The 15,126-nt window shown below is 33.0% G+C and overlaps 2 protein-coding genes across 2 annotated transcripts in view; one reads left to right on the plus strand and one right to left on the minus strand.

The window, feature by feature from the left end:
* The window catches only part of LOC124372783 (juvenile hormone epoxide hydrolase 1-like), a 30,431-nt gene extending 22,177 nt beyond the window's left edge, over window positions 1–8,254 (minus strand). Inside the window, 2 exon segments of the mRNA XM_046831193.1 lie at window positions 5,442–5,638; window positions 8,070–8,254. Coding sequence (XP_046687149.1) covers window positions 5,442–5,627 — 186 coding nt within the window. The 5' untranslated portion in view covers window positions 5,628–5,638; window positions 8,070–8,254.
* Window positions 8,255–9,597: 1,343 nt separating this feature from the next.
* On the plus strand, window positions 9,598–11,539 carry LOC124372784. The gene is made up of 3 exons (XM_046831194.1): window positions 9,598–10,188; window positions 10,379–10,535; window positions 11,220–11,539. Exons 1-3 carry the CDS (start codon window positions 10,030–10,032, stop codon window positions 11,537–11,539), a joined length of 636 nt encoding a protein of 211 aa, XP_046687150.1. The 5' UTR covers window positions 9,598–10,029.
* The last annotated feature ends 3,587 nt before the right edge of the window (window positions 11,540–15,126 follow it).

Raw genomic sequence — 15,126 nt, forward strand, 5'->3', positions numbered from 1 at the left:
AATGGACGAAATTTAGCAAGACGTACCACACACAGTTGCGTCAAGTGTTTTAAGGCTAATCCAAAAACAACGCAACCTCAGATGGGTGACTTACCATCAGATCGAGTACGCCCATGTCGACCTTTCAGTAATACTGGCACTGATATCAGCGGCCCAGTATATATTAAAGCCTCAAAAAGACGAAACAGTCCTACATCGAAGGGATACATAGTGATATTTGTATGTCTTGCAACCAAAGCTGTACATTTAGAAGTAGTAACAGACATGACCAGTGAAGCATTTATAGCAGCATTCAAGAGATTTATTTCACGACGAGGAATTGTTACAAACATGTACTCGGACAATGGCACCAATTTCGTAGGCGCAGAGAGAGAGCTTCGAGAGCTTCAAGATCTGTTTACAAACGAAGAACATCAGAGAAGAATCGTCGAAGAATCAACCGCTCACCTCATTAAGTGGCACTTCATTCCACCCCGATCCCCTCATTTCGGAGGCTTATGGGAAGCTGCTGTTCGGTCAGTGAAACATCATTTGAAACGAGTTGTAGCCAACGCCTCACTCACCTTCGAGGAATTTTACACTACTTTAACAATGATTGAAGCTTGCTTGAACTCTCGTCCTCTCACTCCCCTTTCCACTGACCCAAATGACCTTTCACCATTAACCCCTGGTCACTTTCTCACTGGTGATGCTTTAACCGCATTACCTGAACCGAACATTTGTTACATTCAATTAAACCGGTTGTCACATTGGCAGAGGACACAGCAGATTGCGCAGCACTTTTGGACACGATGGTCCAAAGAATATCTGTCTCTCTTACAACAACGGCCAAAGTGGAAATCAGAAGCAGCCAACATCCGGCTCAATCAACTAGTTCTCCTGAAAGAAGACAACTTGCCCCCTCTCAAGTGGGTTACAGGTCGAGTGGTGGCGGTCCATCCTGGAGCGGACAATAGGATCCGAGTCGCCACCGTAAAGACGTCGTCTGGCACCTTCAGGAGAGCAGTCAACAAGCTATGTATCCTCCCCCTAGAACCTAATACAGTGCAAGAGTGTAATGTGTAAAGCGAAGGTCAGTGTATTCGTGTATATAGTTAATCATACATTTAACATCATAGTGACCTCAAATACTCATAGTTTAGTCCGTTGTATAGCATAGCTTAGTTTAAGTAGTAATTTTCAATTATAGTAGCGAAGTTCAAAGACACACATCCAATTGTTTGCAGTTCTATTCAGTCGTGGGTATTCTACTCAACCGTGTCATCATTTCTAATTACAAACTGTCTATGTTTAATTGTGTATTAATAACAGATTGATTTATAGTTGAATATTTCATTGTATTTGTTTCAATTTCAATATTTTCATAATCTTTGTTGTTATTAACTCTGTGTAAAAACTATAGTAAATGTAAATTAGATTTTCAATTTAATTATCCTTGTTCTGCTTACTACCATGTTTAAGTTTTGTCTTGTACACATACATGTTATAGATTTATATTTTGATTAGTATTGTTCCATTGTTTCGTCCTGCACATGTGTCATTAGTAGAAATTTAGAATGTTTCATCACATAGCTTCAACAAATCAATTAGTTTTGAAATCAATATTTCAAGGCGGGGAGTATGTTACGGCCCGGTCTTAGACATTATTTTATTTGTTTATTAGATATAGTTCATTTATGTTAGGTATAAATATATTTGTAATTAGTTTAGTATCTTACTGTTAGTTTATTATTGTATTGTTAGAGGGGAGATTTGTTGTCTTAGATTTTACGGGTGACATCCCTAATATTTATGACAAGGTCGCCTGGAGGTATGGAGTTCTTGTTCTCAGGGCGTGGGAGGCGACAGAGCTTTCACTCCCATTGTTAGAGGTGGCCTTCCACGAACCAAGGGATGTTACCCCCAGGTTTATGGTAGGGTCGCTTCAGGGCGGGAGGGGCTGGCCCTCACGCCTCGTGGGAGCAAGAAAGAACCTTTACCTGGGACAAGGGCCTAGAACGAGTCTCCTCTAGTCAGTTCTTCATTGTACTCCGGAGGCGTAGGGTAGAGAGCACACAGCTCTCTACATTACATATAGTTTAGGACAGCTAGCGCCAGCTAGCTGTATTACAATACAGTCCGCTTATTCCATTTTTTGTATTAACATTTTAGTTTGAGTAAATACAAGTCCTGATAGTTCAAAAACAAGTGTTTCATTTCATATATTATTCCAGTATTCAAGGCCCGTCAAGCGCGCCGCCAACAGAGAGCTAACTTAGACAATTTATTAATTAGATAATCAACATTGTAATTAGATAATCATCAAAACATTGTTCCTAAAACTTCCACTCATTAGCAACATTACTTTCCTTCAATATTACATTAAGAAGCAACTTCACTATTACTGGTTGTAAAGGATTCTCTTTACACTACCACAAAATCAACAGTATTTGAAGTAATACTTCATACACACCAACTGACGACAATTGTTTGTTTTAACATTAAAATAAATTACATTATTAAATCAATATACATCAACAGAATGGTACTTTACTTATATATGACACAAACCAAATTGAAAAATATAAAGTAAAATAATATATTTTAATCAAACACATAGTACTTTATAAAACAATGTCAATTCTCCCTCGAGATAAAGTGTGGACAGATGGATAGAAGATAAAATAGCCACCAGAGTGATAGGCTTTGCTAATAAACAGGGAAGACACAAATAAAGGCTGATTGCTTTAATAAAACTTTGGAGGAAGATTTAGTGCCTTAAATTTATGAGATATGTAGCCTTTCAAGTACATACTTACAGTACTTTTAATAATGAAAAGCTACATAGAATACTATTTTAAACTATAATAAAAAGATAAATTTGGTTTAGTTACACAAACATACACTATTTTAAAGATTAAAATGCTATAAACTAATAGCCTATATATATTTCTGAAATCAGCAATATATATTGAAACAAATGTATATTTTGGAGTTGTTGCTATACACATTTGAAGTTACTTATGTGACAAAATTTAGTCATACACACAAATATATTTTTAACTGTTTGCAAATTATTGGAAAAAACAAAATTTCAAATAAACTATTTGAAAACGTGTTGTTTTAATTTTTTAAACTTATTCTGTAAAAGGAATTATGTTTAACATGATACGTATAGAGAATCAAGCAAAGATAGGCTGCTGCCAATGGGCGTAAATACTATGTTACACAGAAGATTTAACAGCAACATGCTCTTTTATGCATACGATTTGTGTTGTATGTCATAGTCCAACAAACATTTGTGCATATTATTATATTAATGGAAAAAAATGTTTATCATACAGTGATGTAAAGAGTGTTGTATTACTTTAGAAAACACAGTAATGAGAAATGCCTTATATCAGGACAAATGAATGGTTAGTTATGTATCTATTTATACAACCATGTTGGAGATATGACAAGTCACCAGTCCTCACAGTGGTAGTACTTGTTGATCAGATAAGTGCTGTATCATCTGTCAACTACAAATTTCAACACAAAACTTTTCAATTAAATACAACAGACTCTCTTTGTGGTTTGTTTTCACAAAAAAGAAACAAAAGAAAAACAATTTAATAATATATAAACCGACAAAAAAAACAAGAGTGGTTAAAGATTTGTTAAATACTTTGTCTAGAAATCTAGTATCTAGAAATTACAAATAATTTTTGCGGATCAATTTATTATTTGTTTATGACTACATTATAATAAATGTGACATTATTTACCTAACTAAGATAGTAGAAATATTGGCAATCCTTATTACAACTTGGTAAATATCGATAGTTTAGGTTTGATAAGTTAAATATAAAATAAAGTTAATTAGGCCTAATCTGTAATTAATGTAAAAATAACAGATAACATAAAAAATAATTAATTTTTATCTGCTCCATATATGCCTACACAAATTGTTATAGTGAAACTTGCAATAAGCAATTTTGTCAATCCATAACTAAACTGTGGAGGTTAATACTATAACAAAACTCATTTACACTCAAATGATGTTTATCATTTTGTTAAAATACTACCTTCATAACTGGTATTATTCCATAAACAAAATCTGGGTAAATACTAATTTTACCAGCTATCACACTGATACAAAAAATATTTTTTGATGGATTCTATTGTGATGAACCATTTTAAGAGACTGGTGTTTTTTGTAATCAGCAGATAAGTATATTTACTGTTTTAGCGTAGTTTGAATATAGGAGGTATGGATTGTTCAAAAATGGGGGCAATGACTGTCAAAAAATGAAGAATATAACTATTAATATTTATTTATACCTTTTAAGTAATAATAATAACAATATTCTCAATGCATTAACTAACTATTAAATTATTTTTAATTATATAAAGTCTGCCCCCACCTTTGGTGACAAACCAGAAACATCCCTCGAGATGGTACCTATTAGGTTACACATCACAATTGTAGAGGGTCTGATCATGAATGCAATGGACCATGAGTTCAGGCAACAGAAAAATAGCTATGATAAAAATTAAATAGGCTATCAATGAATTATTTTATCCCAAATACGGGAAGAATTAGTCGATTTATGTGAACAATTAATGTGCTTCATATTATTTTATATATAGCATTATACCAAAAATTATTATCGGATTAACAGTCCTCTTTTATGTTGATTTAAAAATATTAACATGTAAGCTGTGTGCAATATAACAGTATGATTATGTATGTTAAATTGTACTTAAGTATGTTCTAGCGTCCATAAGATAATCAGCCAATGTGTTTGAATCTTTGAAAGTACAATAAAACATGTGCCACATCAGACATTTTTTATTGATTACGTGTTTGCCATGCCAACATGAATCAAATACATAACAGGGTCCTGAGGGTTAAATATCACAAACACGTAACCATTTTAATCCAGTTAAGTTCCTGTTATACATTCACACATTAATAAAATGTAATAAACATAAAGCACCAAAGCCCAAACTGATGACCAGGGGCAATTTTCTTTGATAATTTCTTGTGCCAAATCACTCAACGTGATCTAATCACCGGAAAGTACCAATCCGGATTCCTCTGGACATTAGTGTGGGATTTTGTGGTGCCTTTGGTGCCACCCTTCATTGCTGGAAAGAAAAAAAAGAAACATCCCTCTTCATAAAAATCAAGTTCAGATCACATGAGCACCTCAGCCCTTCTTCAGATTGGACAAGATAGGAAACACCATGTAGACAATGAACTTTCTAATTACTTGTAATATCAAGGAAGATGTTCTGATACTTGAATTTCATAAAGCTTATTTTCGAAGAACTGCCAGATCATTATACTACAATATGAAAGAAAATTTAGTGACTCAATAATAACTCAGAATTACTTTTATACATGTAACACAAATACTTATAAACATGGCTTAGTTTAATAAAATGTAAAATCGATTTAAAGAGATGTAATCATACCTCTTTGGGAAAGTTGATTTTGAATGGTTTGATGATGCCATCATCTAATCTAGGTTTACCTTCTCCCCACCATTGCATTATTGGTGATGGGGCTGTACCAGTGAAAGCATTGTTGTAGTCTATGTATAGCCCCAATGCAACTGCAGACACCACAACTAGCACTGACACCAACACACCCTTGATCATTGTGGCAGTAGCTGAAAAATTGTTTAGATTACTTTATTACCATATGCCATTACACTATAATATATTAATATAAAAATTGATTAGTTGTGACTGTGGCAAAACCTTGCATTGAGGTTTATTTGCTAGAAAAGTTCAAGAATGTTTTATTCATTCAATCATGTAGTTCAAAAATAATCAAATTGTAGTATAATTAAGTATTAACTGAATTGTATTAACATTGAAAATAAATTAAATTTTAGTTATTTATAACAATTTAAACTTTTTTAGTTACTAGCCATACAAATTTAATCAATCAGCACACTACAAGAATAGAAGTAACATGATTTTGTTGTATTGGTTTGATACTGGGTTTTGACTTTAAATATCTATAATTAATTATTTAGAAACAATTTTGTTGTTATTGACTTTGACTTAGTATATTTTATATATATATATATATATATATATATATATATATATATATATATATATATGTGTGTGTGTGTGTGTGTGTGTTGAAAACACAGGGACACCGTCTTTACTTGTATTTAACCTTGTTTTAGGATTTTACACATGTTAAAAAGAGTAGATACCATTTCATAAAATGTTGTCTCTGCGTTAAGTTATGTTTTAAAAACATACTTGAATAAAGTATCAAATTAAAGGGGTTTTATCATCTAAATCTCAAAATATATTTCAGTTTTGTTTTTTTTAGAAGCCAAAGGTTTTTCCAGAGTCCAAATATGAAAATATCTGCTGATACAATTCAAAACATTTCAATTCTTTTAAACATAAGTGAAAGGAGCATTGCAATTCCATGGCTTTTTGTATTAAATTTAAAAATTGGCTTGCCAGGGCCCAAAAATATAAACACATCAATATTTGGTACTTTGGTATTATCCGGAGGCTACTGATTTTGGAAGTTTTCTTAACAGAAATTAAAAAAAACTATATTTAGAATGAACTGACTTTATTGGACTTACTGTGAAAATTAAATATCATAATATTATTAGTCGACGAGAAGGCCACTATGTCCCTATCTATTTGTTATTAGGCTATATAAGTAGGTAAATACACATTTCCCGACGGCAGATCATGTTGGACGATCTGAGATCCAGAAAGTACCGACTGGGCCATCATTGCGGGCTTCAGTGGTGCCTTGGCACAACCCTGTACTTTTGGCAAAAAAAGAAAATCCCTCAAGGTAGTTATCTAATTCAAGCTCAAACCACATGAGTCCTGATAAAAGTTATCTTTAACTTTGGTACTACTAGTAACACATTTATGATAACCTAATCTTCTTTTAGGGAAGTGGAAAACCAGAACTGATCATCATAATGACATACAATTTTCACATCTAAGTTAAATAAAGTCTATTCATTAAGTATAATTATGTTGTGTTTTTAGGTCCTCAGAAAACTATTCCAAAAATAGTGGCTTCCGGATAATACCGAAGTACCCAATATTTTTATACAAATTTAAATGTAAAATAATATTCCTGAATGGATTTTAAACTTATTAACCCTTAGGCCACCAATATATGATTGATTGAACCTGATCGGACTACTGAGATTCAAGTGAAAACCGTTGATTCCAATGGATCAGTCACTCAGAAAAAAGTATCAAAATATTTATTTATTAACTTTTCAATTTTTTATTGGACTTTTGTCAAAGAAAAGTCTGTCAACGATCACTAAGTGAGCACTGATTTTAATTCATGTCGTCTCAGCTTTTTATTTTTAATTTAGAAAATTGTTCAGCACAGTACATACAGCCTAAGACAACAAAATAAAATATAGAAGGTTAAAGAGTTAACTAACATACAACTAAATATATTCAATGGTACCTACATATAATTAGCTACAAAACAAAATAAAAATTATTCTTCAAAAAATTAAGGACGGTACATAGCAAAACAAAATGCGTTATAAAACATTTTGGGTAGTTCAGACACTGGTGACCAAAGGGTTGAAGTAAAATAATTTTTACATCAATTTAAGAACAGAAGATAAGCTATTAAACTTGAAACACTTTTAAGCCAGGGTAGTCTACTCGTACAAATAACTTTCACCCACGATGTTTCTTATATTCAGATATGTTTATCGTTAAACATGCAGAATGTTGAATTAGGTCAAATAAAAATGGATATAAAGAAATTCAAAAATTTAACTAATAAAAATAAATTAATATTTTTGTCTCAAGTAGGCCTACATATTAGAAGATTGCCCATTGGGGTTTTTAGTACAGAGGACATTAGTGTTATGCAAGTCTGTATTATGATTTAGCTTTCAAGTTTTTTGTTCACAATACAGATTTCACAATGAAATAGTGAAATCCAATTTCTTTACAACATGAAGGCTTTTAATTAACCATTAATGCATAATGTATTCGGAATTAAAATGTGCCTGATTTAGTGGAGAAGTAGATAAAACATGTTATTGAACTCATCTATTCATACCTTACCTAATCAATTTATTGGTCACCAGGTAAAGCAACAGGTTTGAGCTAGGATAAAGAGAATGTATTCAACAAAACTTCCGCCCAGAACCGAACAGAGTGGGATGTGACTTATCTGTCTCAGTCTTACTCGTAACTACAAGCAGCCTTGCCCTTGACTCACTGGAATATAATGATTCTGATTATAGTAATCTACTATAGGTAGATGGCGCTTTATGGCCGGCGGCGGTTTTCGGTTAGTGTTGGCTACGAGCTCCTCGCGCGTAAGTTTGAATGGGGCGATCAAGGCAGGCGGAGAGAAAGAGTGGCGATGGAGGGGCCCCTCCTGCCAACTACAGATAGCCCGTGTATTAGAATGGAGGAATGAGCAGTCCGCGCGTTCTCGCTCTGTACTACTCTGAATTTAATTTAGTTCAGTACCTGGCAAACCTATTGAAATGTATCACTGTATTTTCAAACCCCTTTCCGTAGTTTAGTACAGCATACATATTTAAATTACATTTTCAAAGCTGGATGTTGCAGGATGCAGCACAATTAAATTGCAGGCAATCAATGTGACAAGCCTCTTAAAATGTACCACTGTGTTTTTAGCTTCTACTCTGAATTAAACACATTTCAGTAATTTGGTACAACAATATATATATATATATATATATATATATATATATATATATATATATATATATATATATATATATTGTAATATATAATGTAATTAATGGCAGGCAATTAATCTGGTCTACATACAAATAAACCAATACAACGGAGTATTGAAAGACCCAAAAAGACGTAAGGAAGTTTAATGTAACAAAGTAACCTCGTTATATACAGTGGCGTAGCTAGAAAACATTCGAGGGTGGATTAAACATCCAGGAGGATTAAAAAGGGCCCTACTTAGCATAGTAGTTAAAGAATGATCTTCAGGGTCTCCAAAAACAAAATCAAAAATTAAGTTGAGTTTTTCTCTCCGCCGGTTGCGATCACCCCATTTTGCTGCTGCGTGAGGAGCTCGTAAGCTCCTCGTGGGCCACCTTCATGAACTGATCATACACCTCGGTGAGAAAGATTGGGGCAGAGCCGAGCAGTATCGTCAAATACCGAACATACGTCTCATCAAAGCCGAGCAGTTCCGACAAACCCCGAATATAGGCTGATCATCGACCTCAGTTCGGAACGGTTGTGATTTCTATTATCTATTACGGTACGAATTAATGAGTCGTTTTATATCCGAATATATCTGAAAAACATATAAATTATATAGAACGTATACTACAATAATGTTTATTAAATAAATTATATTAATATTGAACTTTCTTTATGCCTCCAAAGACACTTAACCAAATGTGAGATGGTGCGGTGCACAATGAAAAGTGTCATAATTTCATCATATTTTGCATATAGGCTTAAAACGACGGTACATAATTATATATATATATATATATCTTTTATTTCATTGGAAAGCTATTAAAATTAATAGGGCAAAGCAACACATTCATAAGCATAACTGCAACATATTTTAATATGGGTACCTCAGAACCATATGAGCCTAAGTCCAAAATTTCTTATTTTTTAGGTTATTGCACGTATGTTCTTAAAATTTCATTTTACATCCAGCCATACCATCGTAACTCCGCTAAAAATTCTATTTTTATGATTTATCAAAGGTTATATGAGTCTAAGTCCTGAGGTATATCAGAACCAGACAAACTTAACTCCACCTATGATGTTATGGTTCTGAACATTGAGCATTTCAGCAAAAACCTAAGTCCACAAAATGGACTTGCCATTGTCTGGCCCTAGCCACTATACTCATTTAGTCTCAAGTCCTGTTTTCTGAACAGCTGATGACTGTCAATAATACTGTTGATATTGCTGCTGCCTGCTATTAGAGAGATTATTGAGGTTAGGACTGAGCTGTACTAATCAAAGTTTTATTCTACTTTTAACAAAACGTTTTGGTATTAATATGGAAAGTAGGGGAAAGTTTATACTTTCCAAATTGAAAAACCTTAATACGTTCACTGAAGATAATCTGAAACCTGAAACTAATGATTGTCCTAGCAATCAATCAGTAGAAGTTCCACGAAGAAATTCCACTCCTTCACCGACTTTAACCGAATTAAAAGTAAGTATTTTTTTAAATATGTTTACAAGCTAACAATATGTAAAACTTAAAGTAAAATTCGAATTTTATACTCAGACCTCAAGGAACAATTTTTATTATTATTATTATTATTAGCCTAGGTTTAGAACATTGTTGTGCCAATAGGAGAAGTAGGCCTAAGTGTATGTTTGATTTTCAATTTTATTTCTAGGTATTGAATCCAGATTGCACATCCATCCTCGTTTTACCTGACAATGACTCAACCCAATGGAATTTTAACATGCATGAAAGTGAAAATATCCAAGTTGAAAGAGAAACTAGTAAAGACGTACATCTTCTTAATTTCATTTCAACTCCAGTAGAACCAGGTGAGATTAGTAGGTACATAATACTCTAGGCTCAGTTTAAATAAATTTCAGTAAATTTATGGTTGTTATAAAAATCTTTTTTGTGTAAATTACTGTTATGTTTAAACCATTTAACCATATTGTAGCAGGTATTTACTCGGGGGCTTTAGCCTACCCTAGCAATAATTTAGGTTTCCATTTCAATCGTGTTAAGCTGGGCCTAGACCTAGTACATTGTCATTAGACTGTAAATGCTGTAGTCGGTAGGGACAGAGAGCATTAATTTCATACGATAATAGTTATATTCTTAGGGGTTCTTTGTCTTTCCGACTTGTTATTCTACCTAATTTAACATTCTACATGTTTAACAGAAATTATACTTCAATATGAAAAACTTCGTGAGTGACGAGTAAATTACACATAATTACCAAAAACATGATAAAAATTCAATAGAAATCCACTTTAACGATATAATATTTTTTATATCCACATTCTTTGTGTAGGCTATCTATATAATGAACTAATCAATGTTTTGGCGGAACATCAATTTAAAAAATTAAAATAAATTGGACAAAACCGAGTGAATTTCTCTATTTCTTGAAGGCTGGGAACACTTGTAGGAAAGAAAGCTCTATGTTATTAAAAGCAAAAAAAACACTTAAATAAAATTAAATATTCAAAATATCTTAACAATTTATTTTTCAGAGTCAAATGAATGGGAGCTAGAGACGATAACACAAGTGACAAACATGGAACAAGAATCTGGAGCATCGACAACACTGGAAGATTTAGATGATGCGCTATCTTCTGTGAGCGACCTATTTGAGAATGACATCGATGATCCAACATACACTCCACCTTCAGGTTCAGAGAGTGATTCAACTTTAAGTAACGATTTAGAACAAGTACAAAGTCAATCTGTAAGTACAAATACTACAGCAAATAATAATAATATAATACCTCTGGTACCATACACCGATTCAGATGACACGGAGAGCGAGTTACCGATAGTTTACTCAACCTAAAAATAAAGGAAGAAAAAGAATAAGGAATGAAAAAAAGTGGAAAAAAAAACATTAGAAAGCAGGGACGAATTTCTGGAAAAGAGCATGTCAACTCTAAAGGAGATATTGTAAAAGAAAGAACTTTAAGACCTCCTTGTAAAACTACTTGTCGCTTGAAATGCTCTCAGCGCATAAGTCATGCACAAAGAGTACACATTCATTCTGACTATTATAATAGTGAAAGAAACTTAAGTTCTAAACGCCAGTATATAGTTTCTTGTATTACAACCAAGCCAATAGCCAGGTCACGACAAAGAGATGGTTCTAGAAATAGTAGAAAAAACAGCCATACTTATTTTCTCAAATGGGATAACAATTTTGAAAAAGTTTGCAAACAATTTTTCTTGAACACACTAGTAATATCAGAAACATTTGTTAAGTTTGCTCTCTTAAAAACCCAAAGTACTGGTATGGTTGAACCAGACCATCGTGGCAAACATGTACCAGGAAACAAAATACCAGAGACAGCAAAGGATATCATAAGAAACCACATATCAAAATATCCAGCATATGAAAGTCACTATAGTAGGGAAAGGACAAACAAAAAATACTTGGGTAATGATTTAAACATTTCCATAATGTATACCATGTATGAAAATGAATGTAAAGAAAAAAATATCAAACCCGAAAAGAAATGGTTATTTTCAGAAATTTTCAATAGAGAATACAATTTGTCATTTCATTTGCCAGACAATGACACATGTGATTTTTGTGACAGAATTGATTGCCAATTAAAGAATGCAAACGGTGAGCAAAAAGAAAACCTTCAAGCAGAAAAGCAGAAGCATCTAGATGAAGCAGCACGTAGATACCATTTGAAAAAAGAAGATAAGCTTTTGGGACAAGGAAATGAAAAATTTAAAGTTGTTATGGCAGACCTACAGAAGTGTCTTCCTACTCCAGCTCTCACAAACTGTCAAAGCTTCTACTTGAGAAAGCTCTGGACTCTAAACTACACCATTGACGACAGTAGTGGAAAGAAAACGTGGTGCATGATTTGGAATGAGACCACTGCAGGTAGAGGTGGAAGTGAGATGGCTTCTTGTTTGTTTACCTGGGCAAATGAAGAGCTCAATAAAAGTAGCATTGACACTCTGACTGTTTGGACCGATAACTGCAGCGGTCAAAATAGAAATATTAATATGATTTTTATGTACATTTGGATTTTGAAAACTCTACCCAACATTAATGAAATAAACCACAAATTTTTATTAGCTGGGCATACACATATGGAGGTAGATGGTAAACATGGATTAATAGAAAGAGCAAAAAAGCATCTTAAAACTAACACAATATTTACTACTAATGATTGGGCGAACTTCATCGCATCTTGTAGCAATAAAAACCCATTCATTGTAAAGAAAATGTCTCTTGAAACACTTTCTTGATTTTCTTTCGCTTATTAATAAAGATGGACCATTAATAAACAGGAAAAAAAAATACTATTGGAGAACCTTTCCTCATTTCCAACACAGTTTGGTTACAGGTTCGAAGAGAAGAACTTGGTATACTGTACTATAAAACAAGCTTTGATGATGTTGATTTTAAAAGTGTGGATTTGAGAAGAAATAAGAGAAAAGAAACAATCATGCCTGAATCAGTTTCCGAAACTAAGATCTGAGAAGAGGAAAATAAGTAATGAAAAATTCAGAGATTTAATGACAATCCTCCAGTGGGTCCCTGAAGAATACAAGGCTTACTTTGAGAACCTTCCACATGGGGCTAGTGAAAATGACTTTCCAGATATCAGTTCAACATTATTAGATTAATTCTTACCTTATATTTATAGTTTTTATAAGCAGTGTAATAGTGTTTTATTGACGAAACAATGTATATTAGTTGCTAATGGAAATACAATGCTTAAGTCCAAATAGCATTAAAACAAATGTTTTTTGATTTTAGAAAAAACAACTTTCCAGATGCCATTACAACATTGTTAGATAATATATTTTATTAGCATTGTAATAGTGTTTTTATTGACTAAACCATGTATATTGGTTGCTAATGGATACACTTAATTTGGTTGCTTAAGTCCAAGTAGCAATATAACATATGTTTTTGATTAGAGCCAAAATATCGTAAGTCCATTTTTAATGTAACAAAAAAATAATTACATAAAAATACTAAAGCAGTTTAATGCTTCTATAAACATAAGTAAGTTAACTTGTGAAGTAGAAACTAAACACAGTTCATAATTTTATAATAAAGAATAAACACAACTGTTCGTAGTTTTTATGCTCTCCTGTAAAATCTACTAAATGTGACTTAGGCCCATATAGTTCTGAGGTACAGATATAGAGTCCTTAATTGGCAGTACTTAAATTCATAATTACTCTACAAAAGTTTTAACAAAGAGTTATCACAGTAGATGCGTTAAAAACTATTTAAAAAAGTGGATTAAAAAAGAAACTTGTGAACTGTTCAACAAACACATAAATATAGAAATATGGCAAAATCAATCACAACTACCTAACTTAAATACCTAACATAGCACGTGACACCGTTAATAAATACAACATTTTTATAATTAGATTATAGTAATGTAACTGATAAATTAAGTATAAGATCATATACGTGTATAAGTATGGTTTACAATTTTAAACTCCACTTTTACGGTTAGCTAGAAATATCTATATGGGTAATACATATAGTGGAGATAATTTAGGCCTACTAACTGTTCTCTAATGCTATGAATATTAATTACGTTGTAAAATCAAGGTTTAATGGAATAAATATAATTGTGCTGCATCCTGCAACATTCAGCTCGAAAATTTAATTGAAATGTATGTATGCTGTACCAAACTACTGAAATGTGTTCAACTCAGAGTATAAGCTGAAAACACAGGTACGTTTTAATAGGTTTGAACAGGGTTAATAGGTTTTTTGAGGTTAACAGGTACTGAACTAAATTAAATCCAGAACAGTATGGGGCGAGAACGTGTGGGACTGCTCATTCCACTATTCCAATACACGGGCTATCTGTAGTTGACAGGAGGGGCCCCTCCATTCTCACTTTTTTCTCTCCGAGGTGTATGATCAGTCCATGCAGGTGGCCCACGAGGAGCTCGTGATGGAGGGGCCCCTCCTGCCAACTACTTTACACCTTACTAGTGTTGGGTTGTAGAATTGTGGGAAATCTCTCATATTAAAGGTATAATACGGATCCAAACACTTTTGAGTCTTTTGTAACGTCTGTACTTTTTGAATATGTAAACGATAAAGTAAAAAATTATAATTTTTTCTAGATAATCATAACAATTTTAATAACATCTTGTTAGTTTCTAAGTTCATATGCTACTCTCAGTGAACCGATCGGAAGTGTTTTCTACGCTGCCACTAGGGGTGTTTTTAATCCTTCGGCTATTAGGGTTCAAGTTTTGTACTCTTTCCAATGCTTTCTCTCGAATTCCCCTTAATTTCACTTTTTGTTTCGGTTCTTCGATTCTTTAACTTTATTCATACCTTCTCCTGTTTCTGGGAGATTTACACTGGGGGCAGAATTACAAATTTTAATAATTTCTTTTGGGGTGAGGCCCAATAAACGATTT

This window comes from Homalodisca vitripennis, unplaced genomic scaffold (assembly GCF_021130785.1).
Source record: "Homalodisca vitripennis isolate AUS2020 unplaced genomic scaffold, UT_GWSS_2.1 ScUCBcl_4024;HRSCAF=9915, whole genome shotgun sequence".
NCBI lineage: Eukaryota > Metazoa > Arthropoda > Insecta > Hemiptera > Cicadellidae > Homalodisca > Homalodisca vitripennis.